At 39.3% G+C, this 23,721-nt stretch overlaps 1 protein-coding gene across 5 annotated transcripts in view; it reads left to right on the top strand.

The window, feature by feature from the left end:
- The window catches only part of NCAPG2 (non-SMC condensin II complex subunit G2), a 72,329-nt gene that overhangs the window by 7,694 nt on the left and 40,914 nt on the right, over positions 1–23,721 (top strand). For 4 of the 5 annotated variants that reach the window (XR_010112671.1, XM_003816335.5, XM_034965371.3 and 1 more), the window contains exons 3-12: positions 3,882–4,070; positions 4,423–4,537; positions 6,694–6,848; positions 7,462–7,596; positions 9,987–10,081; positions 11,188–11,257; positions 14,041–14,127; positions 16,613–16,708; positions 17,340–17,465; positions 21,765–21,944. Coding sequence is in view for 4 of the 5 variants with exons in the window: in XM_003816335.5 (XP_003816383.1) it covers positions 3,882–4,070; positions 4,423–4,537; positions 6,694–6,848; positions 7,462–7,596; positions 9,987–10,081; positions 11,188–11,257; positions 14,041–14,127; positions 16,613–16,708; positions 17,340–17,465; positions 21,765–21,944 (1,248 nt within the window). In the remaining variant the exon portion in view is untranslated. The remainder of the gene's footprint in view (positions 1–3,881; positions 4,071–4,422; positions 4,538–6,693; positions 6,849–7,461; positions 7,597–9,986; positions 10,082–11,187; positions 11,258–14,040; positions 14,128–16,612; positions 16,709–17,339; positions 17,466–21,764; positions 21,945–23,721) is intronic. The other variant, XM_008969402.5, reaches the window with a different exon arrangement.

Raw genomic sequence — 23,721 nt, 5'->3', positions numbered from 1 at the left:
TCCACCTGCCTTGGCCTCCCAAAGTGCTGGGATTACAGGTGTGAGCCACCATGCCCAGCCATCTATTTTTACTTTTTAAACTTTTTTGTTAAAAACTAAGACACAAATACACCATGAGCCTGGGCCTGTACCAAGTCAGGATCATCAGTATCACTGTCTTCCACCTTAACATCTTGTCCCAGTGGAAGGTCTTCAGGGGCAATAACAGACATGCAGCTGTCATCTCATCTCCTATGATAACATTGCCTTCTGGAATTTCTCTTGAAGCACCTGCCTAAGGCTAGTTTACAATTAACTTAAAAAAATGTAGAAGGAATATACTCTAAAACAATGATAAAAAGTAGGTTTGTTTACACCAACATTACCACAAATGTGATTAATCTGTTACACTATGATGTTTTGACAGCCATGACATCACTAGGTGATAGGAATTTTTCAGCTCCATTATAATCTTACGGGACCACTCTCATATATGTGGTTTGTCATTGACTGAAATATCACTATGCATTGCATGACTATATTTGATCAGAGATCCAAATGGGCCATGCAGAGATTTGGGAAAAGAAGATTCTAGACAAAAGGAATGGGAAAGGCCGAGCCCCTGAGGCAGGGCACATTTGGGAAGCTAAGGGTGTGGACTTAGGAGGAGGAGGGTGGCAGGGTTAGGGTGGAGAAGTAATTTCTTTCCTGTTGAAATAACTGCTAAGTTAAAAGAAAAGTTGCAAGAGGAATTCAAAGGAATCCTGAATACCCTACGTCCAGGTTTACCAGTTGTTACCACTTGCCACATTTTCTTTATCATCCTTTGTATTTACATTTTTTTGAATCACTTGAGTCAGTTGTAGGCATTGTGCCTCTTTATCTCTAAACTTTTCAGTTCATATTTTTCTAAAAGATATTCTGTTATATAATCACATTAAAATCCTCAAAATCAGGAAATTTAACATTGTGGATAATCCTGTTAAATAACCCTCTGCAGCCTATGTCCTCTCCTCTTGAATCTGGATTGGGCTTGTGCCTGCTTTGATGGATGGAATATTGAGGAAGTGGCCTTCAGAAAGTTTGGCAGCTTCTACTTCCTCTCGGAGCCGTGGTTGTCATGTAAGAAGTGCAGGATCACCCTCTGCTGGAGGGAGAGACCACACACAAAGGCTGGAGGATGAGACTGCAGAGGGAGACCTCATTAGTGGGCACCAAAGTGCCAGACATCCAACACCCAGCTGCCACCTTAAGCATAGGCATGTGTCCCCAAGAGTGAGCATCTGATTCATGAGATACAGTAAAATTGTTGCTTTATGCTACCAAGTTTTTTGCTACGCAACAAGACTTCCCCTGCTTCATACACATTGTGCCAGTCACAAGAGAATACCTCCCTCTGGGCATATAGACTACAAAAAGGCACCTTGCTGGGGCACAGGTGGCCAGGGCACTCACACAGGGAGGAGAGGCCCTGCAGGATGTCCACCCCACCGGCCCCTCATCCTGGTGCGCTCTGTACAGCACAGGGCTGCACAGCTTCTGCATCCGGGGGCTGGAGGTGGTTGTGGAGGGATGCCCACAGGCAGCTCGCTAGTCTGCACGTGTTCTTTCTAACTGCTGGGCTTTTGTGTTGCCCTGCCTTTGCCCAGTGTCCTACGGCCCTAGAGGCCTGGGCCGTCACTGCTAATGTCGTGGCAATGCCAGGCAATGACCACCCCAAGGCCATGCTGGGGAGAGGTAGAACATTTTGATATTTGAACAGCTTTTGTCCCCCATCCTTTCCTTGCCCTTCCAGCCAGCTCTTCAGTGCCCTAGGCAACAGCCACTCATTTCTCACATCCCCAGCTCCAAACAGCCTTCAGTGAAGCTGGGTGTGTGTCTCATTTTGTTGCTATAGTTTGTTACTGGAACCTCTCTCACTCTCATTTCTTCAGGGTTGATTTTTCAGGAAGGAGTTAGCAGCCCATCCTAGTTTGTCACATAGGTGGATGGGCAGCTATTTCTTTTCCTTCAGGCTATATCCTTCAGCATACACCTCTAATAGATTTTAACAATCTGTAGGTTGTTATTCTTGCCCCTAGACTGTGAACTTACTCAGGGCAGGGTGGGACCTGATTCGTTTCTGTGCCCTAACCATCAGTCAACTAGTATTTCCTGATGTAAGCGTCATGAATCAGCCCAGTCATTTCTCTGGTCACCTTCAGTCACCAGAGTTTGCCCTGAATAGAACCTCTTGATCTTTGAACACAGTAGCTGTGGTCCATTACCCAGACGAGTGACCCCAGCACCAAAACTGTCCATTAATATACTGGAAAATTACCATTAATGGACTTAAACGGGCCATTAACTTATTTTTTTCTGCATAATTGAGGCGTAAAGAATTATTCAATTGTTCATGATTGAATGTCGGGTCTATAGGTAGATCAAGATACCGTCTAAGGTCAAACATTTGAGAGCTGGTCTGTGTTTGCATGTGATTGACAGGCAAAGGCCTAAGGAAAATGGAGAGGAGAATTGAAGGGGAGGAGGGTCAAGGAAATGAGGAAAGAGAGGAGATGGAAGTGAACAAGCGGAGGTGGAAAAAGCTAGATGAAAAACGAAGGAGCACTAAGAAGAGGAGAAAACAAACGCCAGGGCAGGAGAGGAGCTAGGAGAGCAGGAAGAGAGGCTGGGGGGATGGAGGGCTTATGAGGTATCTTTACTCTAGTTTCTCCATCTTACTGTGTTTTTTATGACCCCGACAGTTTTGAAGAGTGCAAGTGGCTCTTTTGTGGTATAGCCTTCAATTTGCATCTGTTGAGGATCTGATTAAATTTTAGTGTGCATTTTGGCAGGAACTGCTTAGCAGTGTTAGGTCCTCGGCACGGTCAAGACAGGAAGCGCATGGCGTGGTCTGTCCGTCCTTGTGTGGGTAGGTGTCCTCCAGGTCTCTTCTGGGAGCCTGCCTCTGTGGGAAAGTGGTGACACTGTAATGTCCTGCTGCTCACCAGGCTTCCACCCACTTGTTTCAGCATCTTCTGATAATTCCTGCCAGAGTCCATAATTATTGTGATGGCTATAAAACAGCGATTTTCTAACCCTGTATTGCATCTATGTTTATTCACTGACATTCTAGAGCATGCAGGTGCTATTAATTAATGATTTTATATTTATTATCAGTATGCTGTCATTGATTTTTTCTTTTTAGAGACAGGCTCTTGCTATGTTGCCCAGGCTGAAGTGTAATGGTACAATCACAGCTCACTGCAGCCCTCTCTCCCAGAGTGGTTGGCTTGGCCTCGTTTATGCTTATTTCATTCAACTGGTTATAATTAATCACTGTCACTGTTTTGGTGCTCACATTGTCCCAAATTTGGCTATAGGGAGTCCCTTTAATTGGATTCTATGCCCTTTTGATGAGGGCCGCTATTTGCTTCATCAAAGAGTAGGTGAGGTCATCTCAGATAAGAGGAAATGGGTTTAGAGGGTTGTTGGAGGAGATCTGAAATCATCTTGTTGGCTGGTGGGAGAGAATGATATTGAGGAATGAGTAGAAGGTGGTGTTGAGGGCCCACGTGGGGCTGGAATCTGTGGCCACAGTATTATTATTGCCATTGTTATTGAACTTTAGCCTACTTTTGTAACCTAATTCTAGGTATGGAGATGGTGGACATTTGGGTCCCTTTTAGGGAGGGTTTTGCTAAGTGGGTGAAATTTTAAAAACTCTGAAGATTAGGATGCTAGGAAAGAATAGGTGGAGAATCCCTGTGCTTCTTCCCTTTTAGGAATGGATTTTGAATACTACAACCAAACTCTTGAACTTGTAATGAAGTTAACACTTAACTTTTCTTTTGATGACATTATGAAAAGGATATGATTAATTTTTTGTATTTGAAATGTGACACTTGCTATTTATGTTACAGAAAGAGGCCTCTGATCCTTTCAGCCTAAATGAATTACTAGATGAATTATCAAGGAAACAGAAAGAAGAATTATGGCAAAGGCTGAAGAATTTATTGACAGATGTGTTGTTAGAAAGCCCAGTGGATGGGTGGCAGGTAGTGGAAGCCCAGGGTGAAGACAATATGGAAACAGAACATGGCTCAAAAATGGTAGTATTTGTTTTTCAAAAATAAGAAACGTTTTTCTCTTTTTTTTGTCAAAAAATAACTTCACTGTGTAACATTGAATTTTACATTAAGACAGATTTTGAAGTTAGAAGTCAAGAATTTTAGAAGTTTAGTCTGTTGTAGTTTTATTCACTTTTCAACCCTACTGTTATTAATCTAATACTAAATATTGCTGTTCTTTTAGGATGATTTACTTTTATTCAACTTTAATTCTTTTTAGAATAAGCTAGAATTGTGGCTTGATTTTTAGAAAATTTGTAACTGAAATTTCTGCTAAAAACTGATTTTAAGTTGATGATTTTAATTCACTCATGCTTTGATTTTTCATTTATAGAGAAAAAGCATAGAAATAATTTATGCAATTACATCTGTGATTCTTGCTTCTGTGTCTGTAATAAATGAAAGTGAGAACTACGAAGCCCTACTGGAATGTGTTATTATATTAAATGGTGAGTTGATTTTGTTATAAATGGCATATTTAGAAGTGGGTGTTGAAATACTTGTTTTTTTTCTGTTTTTATTTATTTATTCATTTATTTATTTATTTTTTTTGAGACGGAGTTTCGCTCTTGTTGCCTAGGCAGGAGTGCAATGGCGCGATCTCAGCTCACCACAACCTCCGCCTCCCGGGTTCAAGCAATTCTCTTGCCTCAGCCTCCCTAGTAGCTGGGATTACAGGCATTCACCACCACGCCTGCCTAATTTTGTATTTTTATTAGAGACAGGGTTTCTCCATGTTGGTCAGGCTAGTCTCAAACTCCTGACCTCAGGTGATCCACCCGCCTCGGCCTCCCAGAGTGCTGGGATTACAGGCGTGAGCCACCGCGGCTGGCCTGAAATGATACTTTGTAAAAGGAAACTAGTTGTTTTCATGAGCATTGTTGAATTCAGTAGCAGAAGTGGTATAAAGGTATAGCTTTGCAGTCAAGTTCTTTTTCTTCAGCTAGAATAGGAGCATACTTACATAAGAGTTGTCCTGAATACTTAGTTTATTTATTTTATATTTATCATTTTTTTTAGAGACAGAATCTCGCTCTGTTGCCTATGCTGGAGTGCAGTGACATGAACCCAGCTCACTGTAGCCTTGACCTCCTGGCCTCTAGCTATCCTCTCACCTCAGCCTCCTTAGTAGCTGGGACCATGGCCCATGCTTTTTGTTTTGTTTTGTTTTGTTTTGTTTTTTGGTAGAGACAGGATCTAACTGTGTTGCCCAGGCTGGTCTCAAACTCCTGTGCTCAGGTGATCCTCCCACCTTGCCCTGGCAAAGTGCTGGGATTACAGGCATGAGCCATTGTGTCTGGCCTAATTAGTTTAATTTAAGCTCCATTCAGATGTTATAGATGGTGAGATGGGCAGTACTCAGCAACTAACTGCTATTTACAGGTTTTTCAGGGAAGTCTGACTTACTGAACCAATGATCAAGAACTTGTTGAGAAGAAAATACCTGATTATGTGATTACCATTGCTAGATAGTGTCAACTTAACTAAGAATTTGTGACACTGAATTTTTTCTTTAAGTATGTTGTGAACGTGATCTGAGGAGTGATTATTGACTCCTAGGGGAGTTTTACTGTATTGAAATTTAAATGATGGTACTTTTCAAGTTTTAACAAAACTGTAAAACTAGTTATTAATTTAGTCTAAGTTAATGAAAATATTTGATTATGAAATATATAAAATTTTAGTTACAAAAGATGTAAAAATATCTTAATGATTTTTAAGAAAACTTTTCACATACCCTCATCCTTCACTGTGCGAGTGTAATTAGTTTGATGTGACAAAGTATCTCATCAAGCTTCTTATTCTTAGCATCACTTGGATTTATGTATGTTTTATAGTACATTGTTTTATTCTGAATTCTTGAGTTGAAATACAGTGTCTTATTAAAAAGTCACCCCTAATCATAATGAAAATAGCTTCCAAATGCTTTGTGAATTTTACTATCAGTTTATTTGTACGGTCTGCAAATAACTAGTGAAATGATTAGTGCTAACACTGTAGTTGCTATCAACTTCCCAGTTAATTCAGGAATGTTATATTAGTGTAATGATATTCAGATACCTACAGATTATAATTATGAGCATTAGTATCATTAATCTAATTATTGAGCTTTTCTGTTAATAAAAGCACTGCAGTTTTTGTATTCGTTATGGTAATTGCTTTGACTGTTTTTCACCTCTGAGCCAAAATTTGAGGCTGGCACATTGAGGGATAGTAGTGGATTATTGATTGGTCAGTAGACCTGTCTTGGCTCTGGTGTTAACAGAGATACCATTGGTGTTGTTACACTGAGGTTTGGTTAGCCTCAGCATCTGCCTTTCTAAAATTGGTGATACGATTTCTCTGAGACTTCCAGTTCCAAAAATCTCTTTTCTATTATGTCTGTTGAGGGTCTTTTTATAACAATTGTCAAACAGTTTTTTAATTAACATTATTTGCATTTTATAATTAATGTATATAAATCTTTGGCAAGTTAAACATAAACTAATATTATTTGCTTAGCAAAGCTTTAAATAATATATAAAGTCATGATACTCTAAACTGTTGACTCTGAAGTAATAAGAATTTGCCTTACTAATTGGAAAATTACTGTGCTGTATTTTAGGTATTTTATATGCATTACCTGAGTCTGAACGAAAGCTACAGAGTTCTATTCAGGATTTGTGTGTTACCTGGTGGGAGAAAGGCCTGCCTGCCAAGGAAGACACAGGAAAGACAGCCTTTGTCATGTTACTAAGGAGGAGTCTGGAGACTAAGACAGTATGCTCACTTTTTATTTTTTTAAAGACAGGGTCTCTCTCTCTATTGCCCAGATGGAGTGCAGTGGCATGATCATAGCTCACTGCAGCCTCAAACTCCTGGGCTCGAGCAATCCTCCTGCCTCAGCCTCTCAAGTAGCTGAGACTTCAGGAGTGCACCACCTAGCTAGGACTTTATTTTTAAACGTCTTCCTAACATTCTAAACCTGCGCTGTTCAATGTAGTAGCCACTTGCCACAGAAAGCTGTTTAAATTTAAAGTTAAAAATAATGGAAAATTCAGTTCCTCAGTTGCATTAGTCACATTTTAGTAGCTCTACAGTGAAATGTGGCTAATGTCTACTGCACTAGACAGTTCAGATGTATAAAATCTTCATCATCGAGGAAGTTCTTGAACTTGCTGGATTTTTAATTATTTTCCTTATGTTTTAAAAAAATGTTCTGTAGAGCTATAGGGGGCATTTGCAAATTTTAAAATCTGTTTTTATTTGTCATTTTTTAATCTTTGATGAATCAACTAGAATTGCCATTATTTATGATATAAAATATACTTGATTTGAAATATGACTTTACTGTTCATTGAAAAAGGTATCACATTTTTTGTGTCATTCCTAGGGTGCAGACGTATGTCGGCTTTGGCGTATCCATCAAGCTTTGTATTGCTTTGATTATGATTTGGAGGAAAGTGGGGAAATTAAAGATATGTTACTTGAGTGCTTCATAAATATTAATTATATCAAGAAAGAAGAGGTAAATAGGTATTTGTTTTTTGATCTGTTTGTGAGCTGCTTCTTAATAGATGTTTCTCCTGTGTTCACATGGTTCCCGTCTGCACCATGCTCGGTGTTGCCATGAAGGTCAGCTTAGCTGCCAGGAGCTATTTACTGCACATGATTTTTACTGCATGGCAGTACTAGAGAAGACGTTTTACAAGTCCTTGCTTATTTCATCATTAAATTGGATGGTAACAGGTGGCTGTGTGAATCCTAGGGGAACCGTAATTACATTTTAAATAAAGAATGATTAAAAATAAGGTTGAGAAAGCACTTCTCTATGAATGAGATCTGGCCTTCTGCCCTAATTCCATTTTAATTGCCATGTACTCAAAACTGTCATCCCATAATATCCTCCATTTCTTTTTTCTACCCATCCTGTAAATCCAGAGAGGCTTCTGGCCTGTTGCTGCACTGCCCGTCTTGGGGTCAACTCCCATATGAGGCTACTGAGCACCTGAAATGGGACCCATCTGAACTGAGATTAGCCATAAGTATAAAACACACATGGATTTGAAGATTTAGTGGGAAAGAAATGAACATAAAATAGCTCATTAATTTTTGTTATATACTTAATATAATAGACAATATTTTTATTGTCTGTTATATTAAATATTGCTTTACATAAAATATATTATTAAAATTAATCTTCTTTACTTTTGTTAACATGGCTACTAGAGAATTAAGAATTACAGAGAGGCTCGCATAGTTCTTCTGTGTTAGGGGCCTTCTGCAGTTGTTTACTGAGCGTCGACTACATGCTCAGGCAGGGTCAGTGGAGACTAGAACAAGCCTTTGCTTTTGGATGCTCATGGCTCAGCAGGCACATCTCTGAGGCAGAAGGAGGAAGTCATCCCTCCTCCCTGAAGGAGGTGGAGAAGGGCTTCAGAGGAGGAGGAGGACCAGCTCTGAGGTACAGAATAAGTTTCCTCCAGGTGTCACAGCTGCTCAGCGGCAGAGACAGAACTGGACCCCGGCGAGCCATCTGCAGTCCGCTAGACAAGGGCCATGTGATTAGGACTGAGACCTTTGGCTCCCAGGATCTTTGTTCACTTTATAGGTGGTGCCCTTGGTCAGGCCTTTCAGCCTCAGAGTTTTCTTCTGTAAAATAGGAGCAACAGTTACTGTTTCATAGGATTGTTGTGAGGAACAGATGAGGTAATATGTATCAAACCGCAGCCTAGGCGCTGGTGGAAAAGAACCCTTGGGGAGGGCTGCCCTTTGCCATCCTTGCTGTGTCAGCACCATCGTTATTACAAAGATGTTGGACACAGCCTGTGCCCCACACATGTCTCCAGGATTGTCCTGAAATGGGAGAGTGAAGAAATTAATGATGGATTCAAACAATAAACTATTTTATGTTGACTTATACATAAGGAGTTGATGAATTGTACTTGTTAACTTATATATGTGTGCAGATATATAACAGGCATAAATGTATGTATGTGTTACAACCCCTACCCTTTTTAAAAAATTGATGTCTCCTTTGAATTTAAGATATCTAAATGTGGTTTCCTAGTCAATCATTAATTTGGTCAGGTCAGTTTCCAGTCATTCTGGGTAAACCATAAACATCTTGTACTGTACTAACAGATTACTTCCAGTGAATATTACTGTTTTTTTTTTTTTTTTAACTTGCCTGTTGTGAGCATGGTTACCCTGCATTTGAATCAAAATGTATTGCATTTCTGTAGGATTCCAGTTCTGTGCAGTGGTGTGCTGATAAGAGATAAAGGTGCTATTCACTGAGAGAATTCTAGATAGATGTATTTTATGCACTCTATAGAGTATGAATATTGTATTCATTCTTTTTAGGTTCAGATATATGATCTAGTAGCATGCATATAAATTATCATCACATGATGTATTTATGACTTGAAGACTGTGTATTTGGAAATTCTAGCTTGACAAACACTTAGCCTTTTAACTATATGAGTCCTCAGTTTTCTCATCTATAAATGAGAAGGTGAAATGAACTGGGATATTCAACTCCATTCCCACCCACCTATGCTAGATTTAAAGCTTTCTTTCATTTGAGACTATGGAACCATCCATGACAGAGCCAGAATGAGATGTTTATGGACCCATGGTTACTGTCTGTGGTCTCCATCTCTGCACCTGTGGCCCTTGAGGACAGAGGCGCTCAGTGTAGTGGCTGCTTGGCCCTGGGGGAGGCGGCTTGTGTGGCTCCTGGCTGTGCAGGCCCCGCAGACAGCTCAACTCGTGCGTGTGCTCTTAGTGATAATTACATGTGCCTCCTTTTTAGCAATAGCAATGTTTAGCTTACTAGACGTTCAAATAATTGTTTGTTATTTGGCACTTTTTATTTGGTTGCAATGTAAACATTCTATCCTTTTTTATTTCTAGGGAAGAAGATTTCTTAGTTGTCTCTTCAACTGGAATATCAACTTCATCAAAATGATCCACGGGACCATTAAAAACCAGTTACAGGGATTACAAAAGTAAGTGTTAAAAGTACTGAAGATTTTGTGCTGTCTTAATCTGGTTTTGAAAGATTCCATTTGGTCTGACTTCTTAAGTTATAGTAATGGATTAGAAGCTTTAGAAATACGTTACTTATCATGTACCATTGGATCACTGGGTAGCCTTTTCCTTTTATAGGAAATCATTCTTTTCCAGTATTGACCACTGAAATTAAGGTTTTAATTTGTGGTAGTTCTTTAAATAGTTAAAATAGTTTCCAGTTGAACCTTAGCCTCGCTCGTAATAAAGCCATGTCCATGGTACTTTGAATGCAATGTGTGCTTTTTGGTTGAACGTGGCCTGGCCAGGGTGGCTTCTCGGAAGAGCCTGTGGAATCTGCAGGAGCAGCAGGGAACGTTGCAGTCATGACTCTGCCACTCCCTGCGTGATGGAGATGTCAAGTGTGTGCTTGTCGTTTGCCAGGCACAAGGCAGAGTGCTTCATTTGCTCCAGCGCTGAGTACTTAGTCTGCATTTTAAAATTTAATCCTCACAACTCTCTTTTGAGATAGGCTTTGCTTTCTAAATTTCCCAGTGTCAGGCAACTGTATAAGTACCAAGTTGGGATCTGATTCTGGATCTCTGATTGCAAAGCTCCTGTTGTATACTAGATTGCTTTTTCATATTTCCTCATCTTCAGAATATTTCAGTTGAACTAATAGATTTCTAAGCTTATGATTCTTAAGTTGGTACTGGTATTTTAGGGCTTCTTGTACCTCAGGAATTGGTAGCGTGAAAAGTCCAACATGACTCGAAGTCGACAATTTATTTATATTTAAATATTTTTGACTTTAGAATTTTGTTCTGGACTTATGCACTCATAGTTTCACAGAAAATAGTAAAGTTTTGGGTAAGCCTTGACTGAGAAGGATGAAATAGTTCGTCGCTTCAGTTTCCTTTCCCAAAACCTTCTCCGTTTTCTACTTTTTGCTACAGGTAGATAACCTATTTCTATAGATGATTTGCAAAGCACTAGTTTAAACTGAGTTTCTTCTTCATTATGGTTGGAGAGTAGCTGAAATGATACATGTTGAAAGAATAATTCTTTAAATTTGCATTAAAACTATTTTGATCTTTTTATATAGGTCTTTGATGGTATACATTGCAGAAATTTATTTCAGAGCTTGGAAAAAGGCTTCAGGGAAAATACTGGAGGTATTTTCATTTTTTTAAATGTTAACACTTATTTTTATTATATTTTAGTTACTAAATAAGTAGTCAAAGAAGGGTTATTTAAGATCCATGTTTATGCACTCTGTCAAAATAAAGCCAAATAATGAAAATCTATTTGATGGGCAGTCCAGTCACTTGCTAAGATGTGTGGTCTGTGGGAGGTAGGACTGTGCTCTTTCAGCTGGGAGGGAGCTCTGACCCTGATCTTTCCAGCCATGTGCTCACTGGGCATTTGGAACGTGGCCAGTCTGAATCAAGATGTGTTGTAAGTGTAAGAAACATATCAGATTTCAAAGACTTCATATGGAAATGAGAATATAAAATATCTCAGTACTTTTTAAAAATGTTGAGTTAATGTTGAAATGATAGTGGTTTGGATGTATTAGGCGAAATGTGGTAGTTGGCCCTTTGTGGGTTTCGCGTCCATGGATTCAGTCAACCAAGGATCGAAAATATCTGGGAAAAAAATGCATTGTACTTAACATGTACAGACTTTTTTTTTTCTTGTCATCAGTCCCTAAACATATAGTGTCACAACTATTTCTATAACATTGACATTGTATTAAGTATTATAAGTAATCTAGAGATGATTTAAAGTGTGCAGGAGTGCATAGGTTATATGCAGATACTACTCCACTTTATATGAGGAATTTGAGCATCCGCAGATTCTGGTATCTGAGGGAGGTCCTAGAACTGATCCCCCATGGATACCAAGGGATGACTGTGTAATATTAAAGTAATTTTACCTGTTTCTTTTGTCTGTTTTTAATGCAGCCACTAGAAAATTTAAAATCGCATCTGTGGCTTGCATTCAGTTTCTATTGGATAGTGCCGTTCAGGGACTTCAAGTCACCTCTTTTAGTTACATTATTTTTGAGAATTTGAAGGTATTTTCTTTGATTATGGGTAACTCTGGTGAATACATAGTATTTATGTTATGAAGATAGGGCTATGTAATCCACAATCCCAACTCAACATCCAGATACCCTTTTGGACAAAAAAGTGTCTTTGTTTTCCCTTATATTTTTCTTATACCAGGTTCTCAATCATTTTATTTTTCTCTGAGAATAAAATTTTTACTCTAGGTCAGAAAGGAGCCTCTCACAACCCTGTGTTCTATCCTGACTTTTCATTCCTCTTTGGAGAGCAGGCCCTGCACTGATGGGCAGAGGGAGGAACCTGCAGGGTGGACAGAGGCTGCCCCATGTCTGGAGTTTACTTCCATCCTCTCTGCTCCTCTGCACAACTTACACTTGATTTGTATTGCCAAGGTTTATCACTGACTTCTAGAAAATAAAAAATAGGCTGGGCGTGGTAGCTCACACCTGTAATCCCAGCACTTTGGGAGGCCGAGGAGGGTGGATCACCTGAGGTCAGGAGTTTGAGACCAGCCTGGCCAACATGGCGAGACCCTGTCTCTACAGAAAAATAAACAAAATAAAAACTATTTGACTAGATGTATACAGAATTGGTATCAACAATGTGTATTTCTCAGTCTCACTCCATTCCTCTCTGCCCTCCCTCTCTTTAAGTTTTTCAGGCAAATTCCAGACCTGACATTTCATTTCTACATACTACTTTATTCATCTCTCAAAAATGTGCTTATGGAATGCCATTGTAAGACCTAAAAATGTGACAGTAAATCCTTGGTATTTTCAAAAATAATCAAGCCACATTAAAATTTTTCCAGTGATCTCAAATGTCTCCTTAGAGTTTTTTTGAATTAGGACTCAACAAGTTGCCCACATGGCATTTGCTTGTTATACCATTAAAATCGCTTATTCTAGAGCATTCCTCCCTCCTTTCCTTTTCTTAAAATCTATGCCATTGGCATGTGAGGAAACTGGACCAGTTGTCCTGTAGAATGTCGGCATACTGATAGTTAGCTCTAAAGGTTTGGATTCAACTTTTATGGTGCAAATAACTTCCCAGGTAGTGCTGTGTATCTCATCTTTCATTGCAAGTCAGACAATGTGTGGTTGTCCCACATTAAGTGATGCTAAGTGACTTCAGGTGAAGGAAATATTTTCAAATATAATGGGGAAGAGGAACTTGAGCATCTGCAGACTCTGGTTTGTATTAGTATTAACCCTAGGAGCGTTTCCTTAGGTCCTTCCTCAAAGCCACAGAAATCCTGCTCATGTGTGAGGGTGGGCACAGAGTGCAGGTACAGACATAGGGTCCACTGGGGTTTTTTGCTACTCTTAGAGGCTAGGCCTTTTCCCAGTTGCTGCACTCTGAGTACCATTAGTGCATGGGGCTGATGAAGGGCTTCCCACACCTTCCTTGCTCAGCCCTTGTCAACAGTGGCCCTGAAATATCTTATTTACAGTTTCCACCGTAGAGGTAGTTCTGTTTTTGTTCTGTGGAGGCTGTTGGAACAAATCCAGTCTTCTGAAGGTTGTCCAGGTCAGTGATGAGTCAGAAGAGGGGGCTCCACACCATGCACTCAGTCTCTGAAATTTGTCTGATTTGAACTAGCCTTGAGTGGTAGGTGGAATCTTACCTTGCCATTTGGCACAGATTTGATATTTCATCAAATGAAAGAGAAGCAAAGCATTCTCCTTGATATAAGAAAACCAAAGGGATTCTAAGAAGCATGGACTTAAAATAAGAAAGCTTGGACAAAAGGGTCCAGGTTTTTTTCTCATGAAATGTAAGATGGACAGGTCAGACTCTTTTTGTACTCAAATGCTGCACTGCTTGTCAGGTCGTCAGTAGGACACACACACACCAAGTGCTTTGCATTGCATTTGTTATTTCAGGCGATTGAAAATGATTGCATCCAGGACTTCATGTTCCACGGGATACACCTTCCGAGGAGGTCTCCAGTGCATTCCAAAGTGCGGGAGGTAAGATTGTGAACAGATTGTTTTTGAAATAATGTTTCCTCTGTTTTGTTTTTAGATAATTGTTTTGGTTAAATTTTAAAATTAAGCTTTCACAGACATCAGTTAGGGGGATTTCTCAGAACCTTGATATTTGATGTCTGGCAGTTTTATTCCTGCCACCAAAGTTTTAATGAGGAAAGCAAAGGTGTATTGTTGAGATGGTTAGTATTGTATTTGAATGACCTTAAATTCAATTCTCTGTCTTGAGATTTTCCAGAATTATTGGTTTCTAATGGCCACTATCATTTTTTTCAAAGATCCTAGAGGGTATTTGAAATTATTTTTATTATTTTACTTATTAAATTCCAATTTTGCTGTTCTGCAAACCAAATGAATAAATGTTTTGATTATTTCTTTTGATATTTTGTTCTGTAAAGGTAATCTCAGAATTTAGATTAATCTCAGAATTTAGATATGAACTTTACCTTTATATTAATAATTGTAAATGGACTGACTAGATAAGATTCTATCATCAGTGCCATTACTACACTGATAGGTGTTTGATGGATCTTAAGGATCCTGGCAGGAGGAATGGGAAAATCTGGTCTGCTGTGTTTATTTAAATTAAGCAGCTGCTGTTGATCAGTGTTCTAACCCATGGGATGCCTTGTTTGCTTGCTGTTAGTTTTGGCAACCATATGTCAAGAAACCAAGTGAATAAAGACTACTCATTTCTTTGTTTTGTTGTATAGTGAAACTACTGCTATTTATAGAATGTAAATATACTAATTATATTAATTTTGAGTGGATAAGAAAATGTTTCTTTGCATTATTGATGATTTAATTTCAGTTACACAAGGATAAAGAACCCAGAGATTTATCTAGACTACTGAGTTTTCCAGAGGATTTAAAAATTGTGATTGCATATATTTAGGATAAATATATTCAATGAACTCCCTGTCCTACCCACCCCCCACCCCCATCCCAGTGTGGCTTTATTTAGTTGTAGTCAGTTTGGGTTATTTATTTCACATAGATGAGTTGGTGTTTCAAATTTTATTTAGTAGAATTGCATTAAACTATGTATTTATGTAAACTATATTTATGTTTATGTAAACTATATGTGTAGTTTATATGTAAACTATGTATGTTTTCATATGTTATTTTCTGCTGTGGTAGTCTGAGTAATTAAGATATTATAAGTATAGATATCACTATTTGGTAAATTTATGGAAAAATGCACAAAAAGAATTTAAAGGGAGAATATTAGATTTCACTCAAGTGAAACGTGTTACTCAACTCCAAGTAATTGTTTTTGTCACAACTTATAACACATTATAGTTTCTTCCTCAAATTGTTTTTATTTGATAACTATTAAATTTATCTGATGTCATTTTATTGATATTGAAAGAGGTTTCAGGCAGTGCTTCAGACATCATTTGAAATTAAAAATCTCAATATTATTGATGAAAATGTTCTAGAATTAGACAGTAACAATGGTAGCATAGCTCTAAATATACTGAAAGCCACTGAATTGTATACTTTAAAACAGTAGATTTTGTGGCATGTGAATTAATTCTTAAGCTGTTTAGAAAATTTTTCTATGAAGCAAGTATACTGTTGATATCAAAGTTTGATAGTATTATACACAAAAAGCAAACTATAGACTAATGTCACTTATCACCATCAATAAAAACTACAAAATAATAATCAGAAAAAAATAATCCCCATACTGCAGCTCTTCTAGGGTAAGTTGATACAAGCTCACTTAAAGTGTAGGCTGTTCTTTTACAGCCTGTTTAATCTTTCAAAATTTTCATGTTTCACTAATAAAGTTTAGCTCCAAAAGGTGTGAATAGAGAAGTAAGGCAAAATTAATTGTTAGGGACATGAGTCTACAAAGAATTTTGGGAAGATTCTGACTGGAAAAGAAGTGGGTAGGAAAAGAAGAATGAAAGCTACAAGAATGATCATTTTCTGATTTTTTCATAAGTTTTGGGAGGAACTTGATACCTAAATTAATCTCGTACAGTGAGGGGTCACTAAGTGTGACACCTCCTTGTTACAAAGTTATGAAACAGTTACCACATGTTGATAATAAAGAGGTTTAGTTAGTGTTTTGGAACAAGCGTGAGCTCTTAGAACCATTCAGAAATCTCCCCTTTTCCATTTTATCCTGAAGGTCAGAGGTTTAAACGAGTCTTTTTTTGAGGTTATGTGGCTGTTGGCAGAATAGCAGAAACTAGAACCCAAACCATTTTATAGCCCAAGGCCATTAATCTTTTTATTTCAGCCGTAGATTCTTTCTTGTGATTGACTGCATTTACTACTGTCCTATATCCATTGAAGTTACTCCTGCTGAAGAATTGTCATGACATGTGGATGCCAGCCAGAGCCTACTTGTGGTGGAGAGAACAATTCTCCCTGTTGCTCTTTCCAAATGCCATTTTATTTTATTTATTTATTTTTTTGTTAATGCCTTCCTTTTCCTTTTTTTGGTCCTTAGGTTCTGAGTTACTTTCACCATCAAAAGAAAGTTCGGCAGGGAGTGGAAGAGATGCTTTATAGATTATATAAGCCCATCCTTTGGAGAGGATTAAAGGTATACATTTCAAATAGTTTATCCGTGTTTGAAATGTACTACTTGTGCTTTTGAATTTAGCAAACTCTAAGTCAAAATTACAATAAAATAGTAAAGATAAGGCTGAAGACTGAATGCTTTGTGAAATTTTTGAACAAATGTTTTTTTCTTTTATTAAAAGCATTTCTTGGTTTCATTTAACTGGAAATCTGGATTGGTTTAGTGCTAACTACACAGTTATTTTTAAGTAACCATGTTTAGGGAAGGAGATTAGAGGCATGCCGTAAAGCAAACCAGCTGAGGCTGTGGGTGATTTGCCGCGCTGGCCTGGGCTGTCCATGGCTGTCCAGATCCTTGAGATCTAACAAACACACAATAACTTTCAGTGCAGACAACCTGGTATCTTTAGTGAGGATGTGGGGTGACCACTTCTTAGTGCCATGAAGTGGGCTTTGAAGTGAGGAAGCTTTATCTTTTCATAGCACCTGTTGACATTGAACTGAGCAATGTTTGGTCAATTTAAACGTTATAATTGTCTGTAATTTGAAAATAAATCTGTATCAAGATAATTAAAGTGTTACTTTGGAAACACTTTAAGCCTTCGTATGTTAACTCTTTGGGATTCTGAGATACTCTTCTTTTATTATTATAGGCCAGAAACTCTGAAGTTCGATCAAATGCTGCATTGTTGTTTGTTGAAGCATTTCCTATTAGGGACCCAAACCTTCATGCTATTGAAATGGATAGTGAAATTCAGAAACAGTTTGAAGAGCTCTATGTACGTACTTCAGGTGGTCAAGCTTCTTACAGATATCAGCTTTGTCCAGGCTGTGGCATGTACTGCTTGTGTGTGTCCCCACTTCCCCTGTAACTGCCAGAGCTCTGCTCCCAGATGGCATGGTTTCTAAACCTGGACTGTTCTTCAGAGAGATGCCACTTCTCCCTGGGGCCTTCTATAACAGCGTGGACCTGTGGTATCTTTTTCTACTTTTGGGACGTTTAATTATTTATTACTATGTGTGGTTTTAAACATTTTATGCATATGCCTGTTGTTTCCCCAGTGGAGAGGTGGTGTCATATGGTGGGTAAAGCACATGCTCTGGTGTCAGCCCCCTGCTCTCTGGGGTCAGAGTCCACCACTCTCACTTAATAGGTATGTGGCTTTGGGCAAGTCACTTAACTTCTCTGTGTCTTTCTCTGTAAGTGTGGTTGCAATATTGCCTATCCTAAAGGTGTTGGGTAGCATAATGAGCAAACACTGGTTATATTTCAGGGCAAGCCTACAAATAATGCCTGTGGCAGGTGATTTTTCAGATGAGGTGCTAGGATGTTAAGATGCGGCATTTATTTCCAAGGAGTATTGTGGATTCTTTTCATCTACTTAGTCTGTATTTCCTAACACAGCTTACTTAAGCAGTGCATACTATCTACTGTCCTAAGTAGTAAAGTTTTAGGAAACAATGACAACAAAGTGCTGTTGTAATGCTGTCGCCTGTGGTGCTTCTGAAGTGCTCCCTTTTTTCTTTTTCTTTTCTAACTTATGGAAAACCTGACATGCAGAAAGTTGAAGTAATAGTATAATAGGCCTGCACAGTGGCTTACGCCTGTAATCCCAGCGCTGTGGGAGGGCAAGGTAGGAGGACTATTTGAGGCCAGGAATTTGAGACCAGTCTGGGCAACATAGTGAGACCTCGTCTCTACAAAAAGTTAACAACAACAACAACAACAACAAACAAAAAAACAGCCCGGTGTGGTGGCACACGCCTGTGGTCCCAACTACTTGGGAGGCTTCAGCCCAGGAGGTCAAGTCTACAGTGAGCCATGATCACACGACTGCACCCCAGCCTGGGTGACAGAGTGAGACCCTGTCTCAAAAAATAAAAAGAAAAAAAAGTGTAATAAATATCTGTATACTTCTTCATGCACACACACACATCCCTAAATGAAGTCATTAGTATTTTGCTGTGTACATTATGTATATTTATCTACAATTCCTTTTTTTTTTTTAAGAGTCTTTATTTTTAAATTTTTATTTTATTTTATTTTATTTTAGAGACAGAGTCGTGCTCTGTCTCCCAGCCTGGAGTCCAGTGGCGTGATCATCACTCACTGCAGCCTCAAATGGGAGGATCGCTTGAACCCAGGAGGTCAAGGCTACAGTGAACCATGATTATACTACTGCACTCCAGCCTGGGCGATAGAGCGAGAGCCTGACTCTTATTTTAAAAAAAGAAAAAAATTTTGTGGACAACAAAATTTTAATCTCATGTAATTTTCACGTGCCATAAAATGTTAATTTGTTCATTTTTTCCAACCATTAAGAAATATGAACCATTCTTAGTACTGTGGGCTGTGTAGGAGCAGGTACCAGCTGGATCTGGCCTGCGGCATTGTTCACCAAAGCTGGCTGAGAGCTCCTGTCCCTGGTGCTGCACCTCTTGAGGCTTTAACTCAACCTTTAGATGGAAATTAGGCTCTATCATGAGGAGACAAAGGAGGTGATCTGATAAATAAGTAAGAGCAGTGGTTATTTCCTATATCCTCTGTGTACCTTAACTGTTCTCTCATGCTTTTTGCTTTATTGGTATTTCTTAAACCTGAGTAATATGGAGAACCTTTTTTTTTTTTAAATAAAAAATGGTCTAGGTGCAGTGGTTCACACCTGTAATCCCAGCACTTTGAGAGGCCGAGGAAGAAGGATTGCTTGAGCAATCCTGGGCAACATGGCGAAACCCCATCTATACCAATTAAAAAAAAAATCAGCTGGGCACTGTGGTGCATGCCTATAGTCTCAGCTACTAGGGAGGCTGAGGTGGGAGGATCACTTGAGGCTGGAAGGTCAAGGCTGCAGTGAGCTGACATTGTGCCACTATACTCCAGCCTGGGTGACAGAGCAAGACCCTGTTTCAAAAAAGAAAAGGATTCTTTGAATGTTTTTAAATGAAGAGATGCGACAGAAACAGCATTGCAAGTCATGTGCTGTCATTTTGAGTGCTTCTCTGGTGATGGTGTAATTGCAAACAGGTCTGGACACTGAGTCCAGAGAGGATGTGGTTGTAAGGTGATTGTCTGGAATATATTTTTATTATTTTTAAAGATTATTATTGAAAGTAATTAATAGAAAACAAAATGTATAAAAACTTCTGAATCCCAAGGACAGGCCTTCAGATTCCTAAAGTTCTTTTCGTTTTTTTTTTTTTTTTGCTTTATTTTTATCATCTTTTTTTCTTCCTATTTGCTTTTTCTTAAATGACTGGTCATCTTTTCCATTCTTATGTTTGGATAAAGGATTGGGTTGGTAAGGTAGTTAGCAAGTGTTCTTGTCTAGTTGTGTAGAGTTGTGTCTCAGGTTTGCCCAGATGGGCAGAGTGCAACAGCAGGAGGGCTTCCCTTAGTTTCTGTGGAGGAAGAGCAGGCAGGCAGGTGACCCCTCGGTACCCAAGTACAAAGGGCCCTTTCCTTCTGGGTGGCATTGCTCTTCCTTCTTTTGCCTTTCTGGAGGCTTAGAGTTATTGCTGGCTCTTTTTTTGTTCTTCTTTGTCTGTTGCCCAGTATCTCTTCCTGGCAGATGACACACGTGGTTTAGAAACCATTTGTAAGACTTTATCCTGGGGAGCACATCCTTGCCCCTGAACTGTTGCTGGCCTGTATGCCTCATCAGGGGTTGTTTGCAGCCCTTGCCACAAACTCTTCTCTGTAACCTGGGCTCTGGGTTCGGGGCTGATGTGAGCTCTCTGAGGTCACAGCCTCCTGTCTTTAGAGCACCCTTACCTAGGAATGTCTAGGTTACAACCTTTTATGCTCTTTTCTCCATGAATCTATTCCTTATTCCCTGTCTTACAGAAATTTCTCAGTCTTTTTGTTTCTATTATTGCTAATAGAAATTGATCATTTTGGTCAAATTTTGGGGAGGAGATGGGGTAAATGCTTAATTTTAACTTGAAGTCTTTTTTTCTAATTAAAGTAGTAAGAATTCTGTTGTGTTTTTCAACGTTTCTAATAGAAAATGTCATGCATAATAAAAAAGAGACTGGAGTAATAACCCCTGTGTGCCCACAACACAGTTTTACTCATTGCTGACTAATCCCAATCTGATTTCTTCTTCCCCTGTCTTGAAACATATTTGGGACATCATATCATTTCAGCTCTAAATGGGTCAGAAGGTATTGGTAAAAGATAATCTTTTTTTTTTTTTAAGCATGCCATGATCACAGCTAAAGATAAATTAACGATGATTGCTTAGTGTCTTTGGGTACCCATTCGTTGCTCTCATTTTCTCGTTTTGTTTGAATGTTTCTCTAACTAAGGCCCATGTGCTATGACTAACTGACATGTTGCTTAAGTCTCCTGGACCACGAGCTCTCTCGCCATAATCTTTTTGTGTTTTGTTTTCTTAAAACTTGCTGTTTTTGTTGTCATTGAAGAAGCCAAATTATTCTATGACGTTTCCAGCAGTCTGGATTTTATAGAACCCATTCCTGTGATGCCATTAGTGTGTCCCTCTGCCCTTTGTGTTTCCTATAAATTGGTAGTTAAATGAGAGAGTTGATCTGATTCATATATTTGGGATTTTGTTTCGTGAGATTATTTCCCTGTTGATGTCGAATACTCCCATCGGGGTACTTATTGCCTCATTGTCTGTTTTTGAATTTTTAGTACCACTGACGATCATGGCCTGGATTAGTTCATTACAAGTAGAATTATTTTATTCTGGGCTCTAAAATGCATTACAGCATTTTAGAATTCAAAAGCATGGTGTATGTGGGCCATGCCTAATCTGAACACCTGCCATGGTCAGCTGAGTGTGCAGGTCTCACTGAATGACAGAGCTGGTTTTGAGGCCCTGCTGTCAGGGGATGTGGCACATGAGGCACCCCATGTTTCTGGCTTGATCTTAAATACTCTGCTTTAGAAGCGATAGCAAGTAATCTCAGGTCTAGGAATCCATATGTGTCCAGTATTTCTATGCTCAAAGTTTCTCTAAGTTACGAATCCCTGAAGTGCTCATGTGTGAAGCAGATGTTGATTTCGGGAAATAAGTCAAGGTTTTTAAGCCTTTCTCCCCTCCTACTTATAGAGCCTTTTAGAAGATCCTTACCCGATGGTCCGTTCCACAGGGATCCTTGGTGTTTGTAAAATAACTTCTAAGTACTGGGAAATGATGCCCCCAACCATTCTTATTGACCTCCTGAAGAAGGTGACTGGGGAACTGGCATTTGACACGAGCTCAGCTGATGTTCGTTGTTCTGTCTTTAAGGTAAGATTTTTTAAATTATGTAAGTAATGTTTATTTATTGTAGAATAATTAGAAAAACAGGAAAAGAAAAAGATTAAAATAATACCTGTAATCCTACTCCACAGAGATAACATTTTTGACCTGTCGTATATCCAAAGTAAGGTTTTTAAAAACCAAATTAAAAGTGTTTTCTACAAAAAATGATGACTTGAACTAATAGTAGTTTTTAGTGTAAGGGGGGAAGGGGTCCCAGTATTGTTGAATTTATTCTCTTTTGTCTCTTTGTGTAATGTCTTGGAGAAATATGCTTTGCATAGAATCTTGTACATATAATATATTTGGATTCACTTAAGTAATTTTTTAGTATCTCCCACCTATCACCAACACCAATCGTAGCTCAAACCTTGCAAGAAGAACTCACATTTTATTTTCTAAGCAACCTGAACTGTCTTCAGGTTTATAGAAATTGTAATATGTATGTTAGATGGTAGTGGGGTGGCCACTGATCTTTTTTCCCCCTGACTTTGGTGAGAAAATGTGAAACGGCCAGGTGTGGAATGAACCAGAGGGAGGGGGCTACCCAGGCTGCAAAAACAAATGCTCTTGGAGAGAGGGTTTGGAGAATCTGTAAAGCTCTCAGAGAGGCCAATTCAGAGAATTTCTTGAGGGACTGTGAGATGACCTAAGAAGAACTGATCTCACTTTCCTGCTACTGGAATCAACTGTTTAGAAGCTCTGACTCCCCTGAGCACAAAGCAGGTGACTTCCTCTTCCCTCATGTGCAAAACAGACATTTTCAGAGCAGCTCTTGGGACTCACGGCCATGCCCTAGTGGGGGCTTCTGTGGATCTTCCTCCCCACTTCTCAGGAACCTGCTTGCTTATTTTCTGTATTGGAAAAGTTTTCTGGGCTAGGTGCAGTGGCTCACACCTATAATCCCAGCACTTTGGGAGGCCAAGACAGGTGGATTGCTTGAGTTCACGAGCTCGAGACCAGCCTGAGCGGAGTGGTGAAACCCTGTCTCTACAAAAAGTACAAAAAAAAGTAGCTGGGCATGGTGGTGTGTACCTGTAGTCCCAGCTACTTGAGAGGCAGAGGTGGGAGGATGGCTTGAGCGTGGGAAGCAGAGGTTGCAGTGAGCCAAGATTGTGCCACTGCACTCCAGCTTGGGTGATAGATAGAGCCAGACCTTGTCTCAAAAAAAAAAAAAAATTTTTTTTTTCTGTGCATATTCAACCTCTCCCTCTCAGCAGTGTCCTTCCTATAGGTTTGTAAGCATGTTCACATCTCCATCCGAGGCAGAGGCTCCCCCATCTCTCCTCATTGCAGAGAAAGATATTCTGAGGAGCATATCTGTGTTTGTTGAGTGATCAGACATTTGGGCTCATGCCTGTTGCTCTGCAGTAATTGTTAGGAGCAACCTTCTTACTCTCAAAAGAGTCTTAGTTTAGTGGTCACCTAAATAGTCTATCTCCATTTCCTGCCACTCCCCAGTCCACTATAAAGCGTCTTCTATGTCCACTACTCCAGTAAAGCATTTCTAGCCAAGGTGAATTTCACATGACCGCTTCTCTAGACTTTTTTGACCTCTGAGCAGAATTCATTCCTACACCATTCCCTTGTCCTTCTGGATGTTGTGGTAAAACCTCAGTCCCTCTTCTTCCTCCTGGTCTTTGGTTGAATACTCTTACTCTTCAAGTGCTGGCTGAGGAGCCAGGGAGCTGTGCGCCTCTTGCACTGTGACGGGCTCCCCCTGGCGATCCGGTTTCCAGCCTTGCTCTGACTGTGGTTTGCATGC

Source organism: Pan paniscus, chromosome 6 (assembly GCF_029289425.2).
Source record: "Pan paniscus chromosome 6, NHGRI_mPanPan1-v2.0_pri, whole genome shotgun sequence".
In the NCBI taxonomy this organism is placed as follows: domain Eukaryota; kingdom Metazoa; phylum Chordata; class Mammalia; order Primates; family Hominidae; genus Pan; species Pan paniscus.
This window is presented reverse-complemented; position numbering and strand designations above follow the sequence as displayed.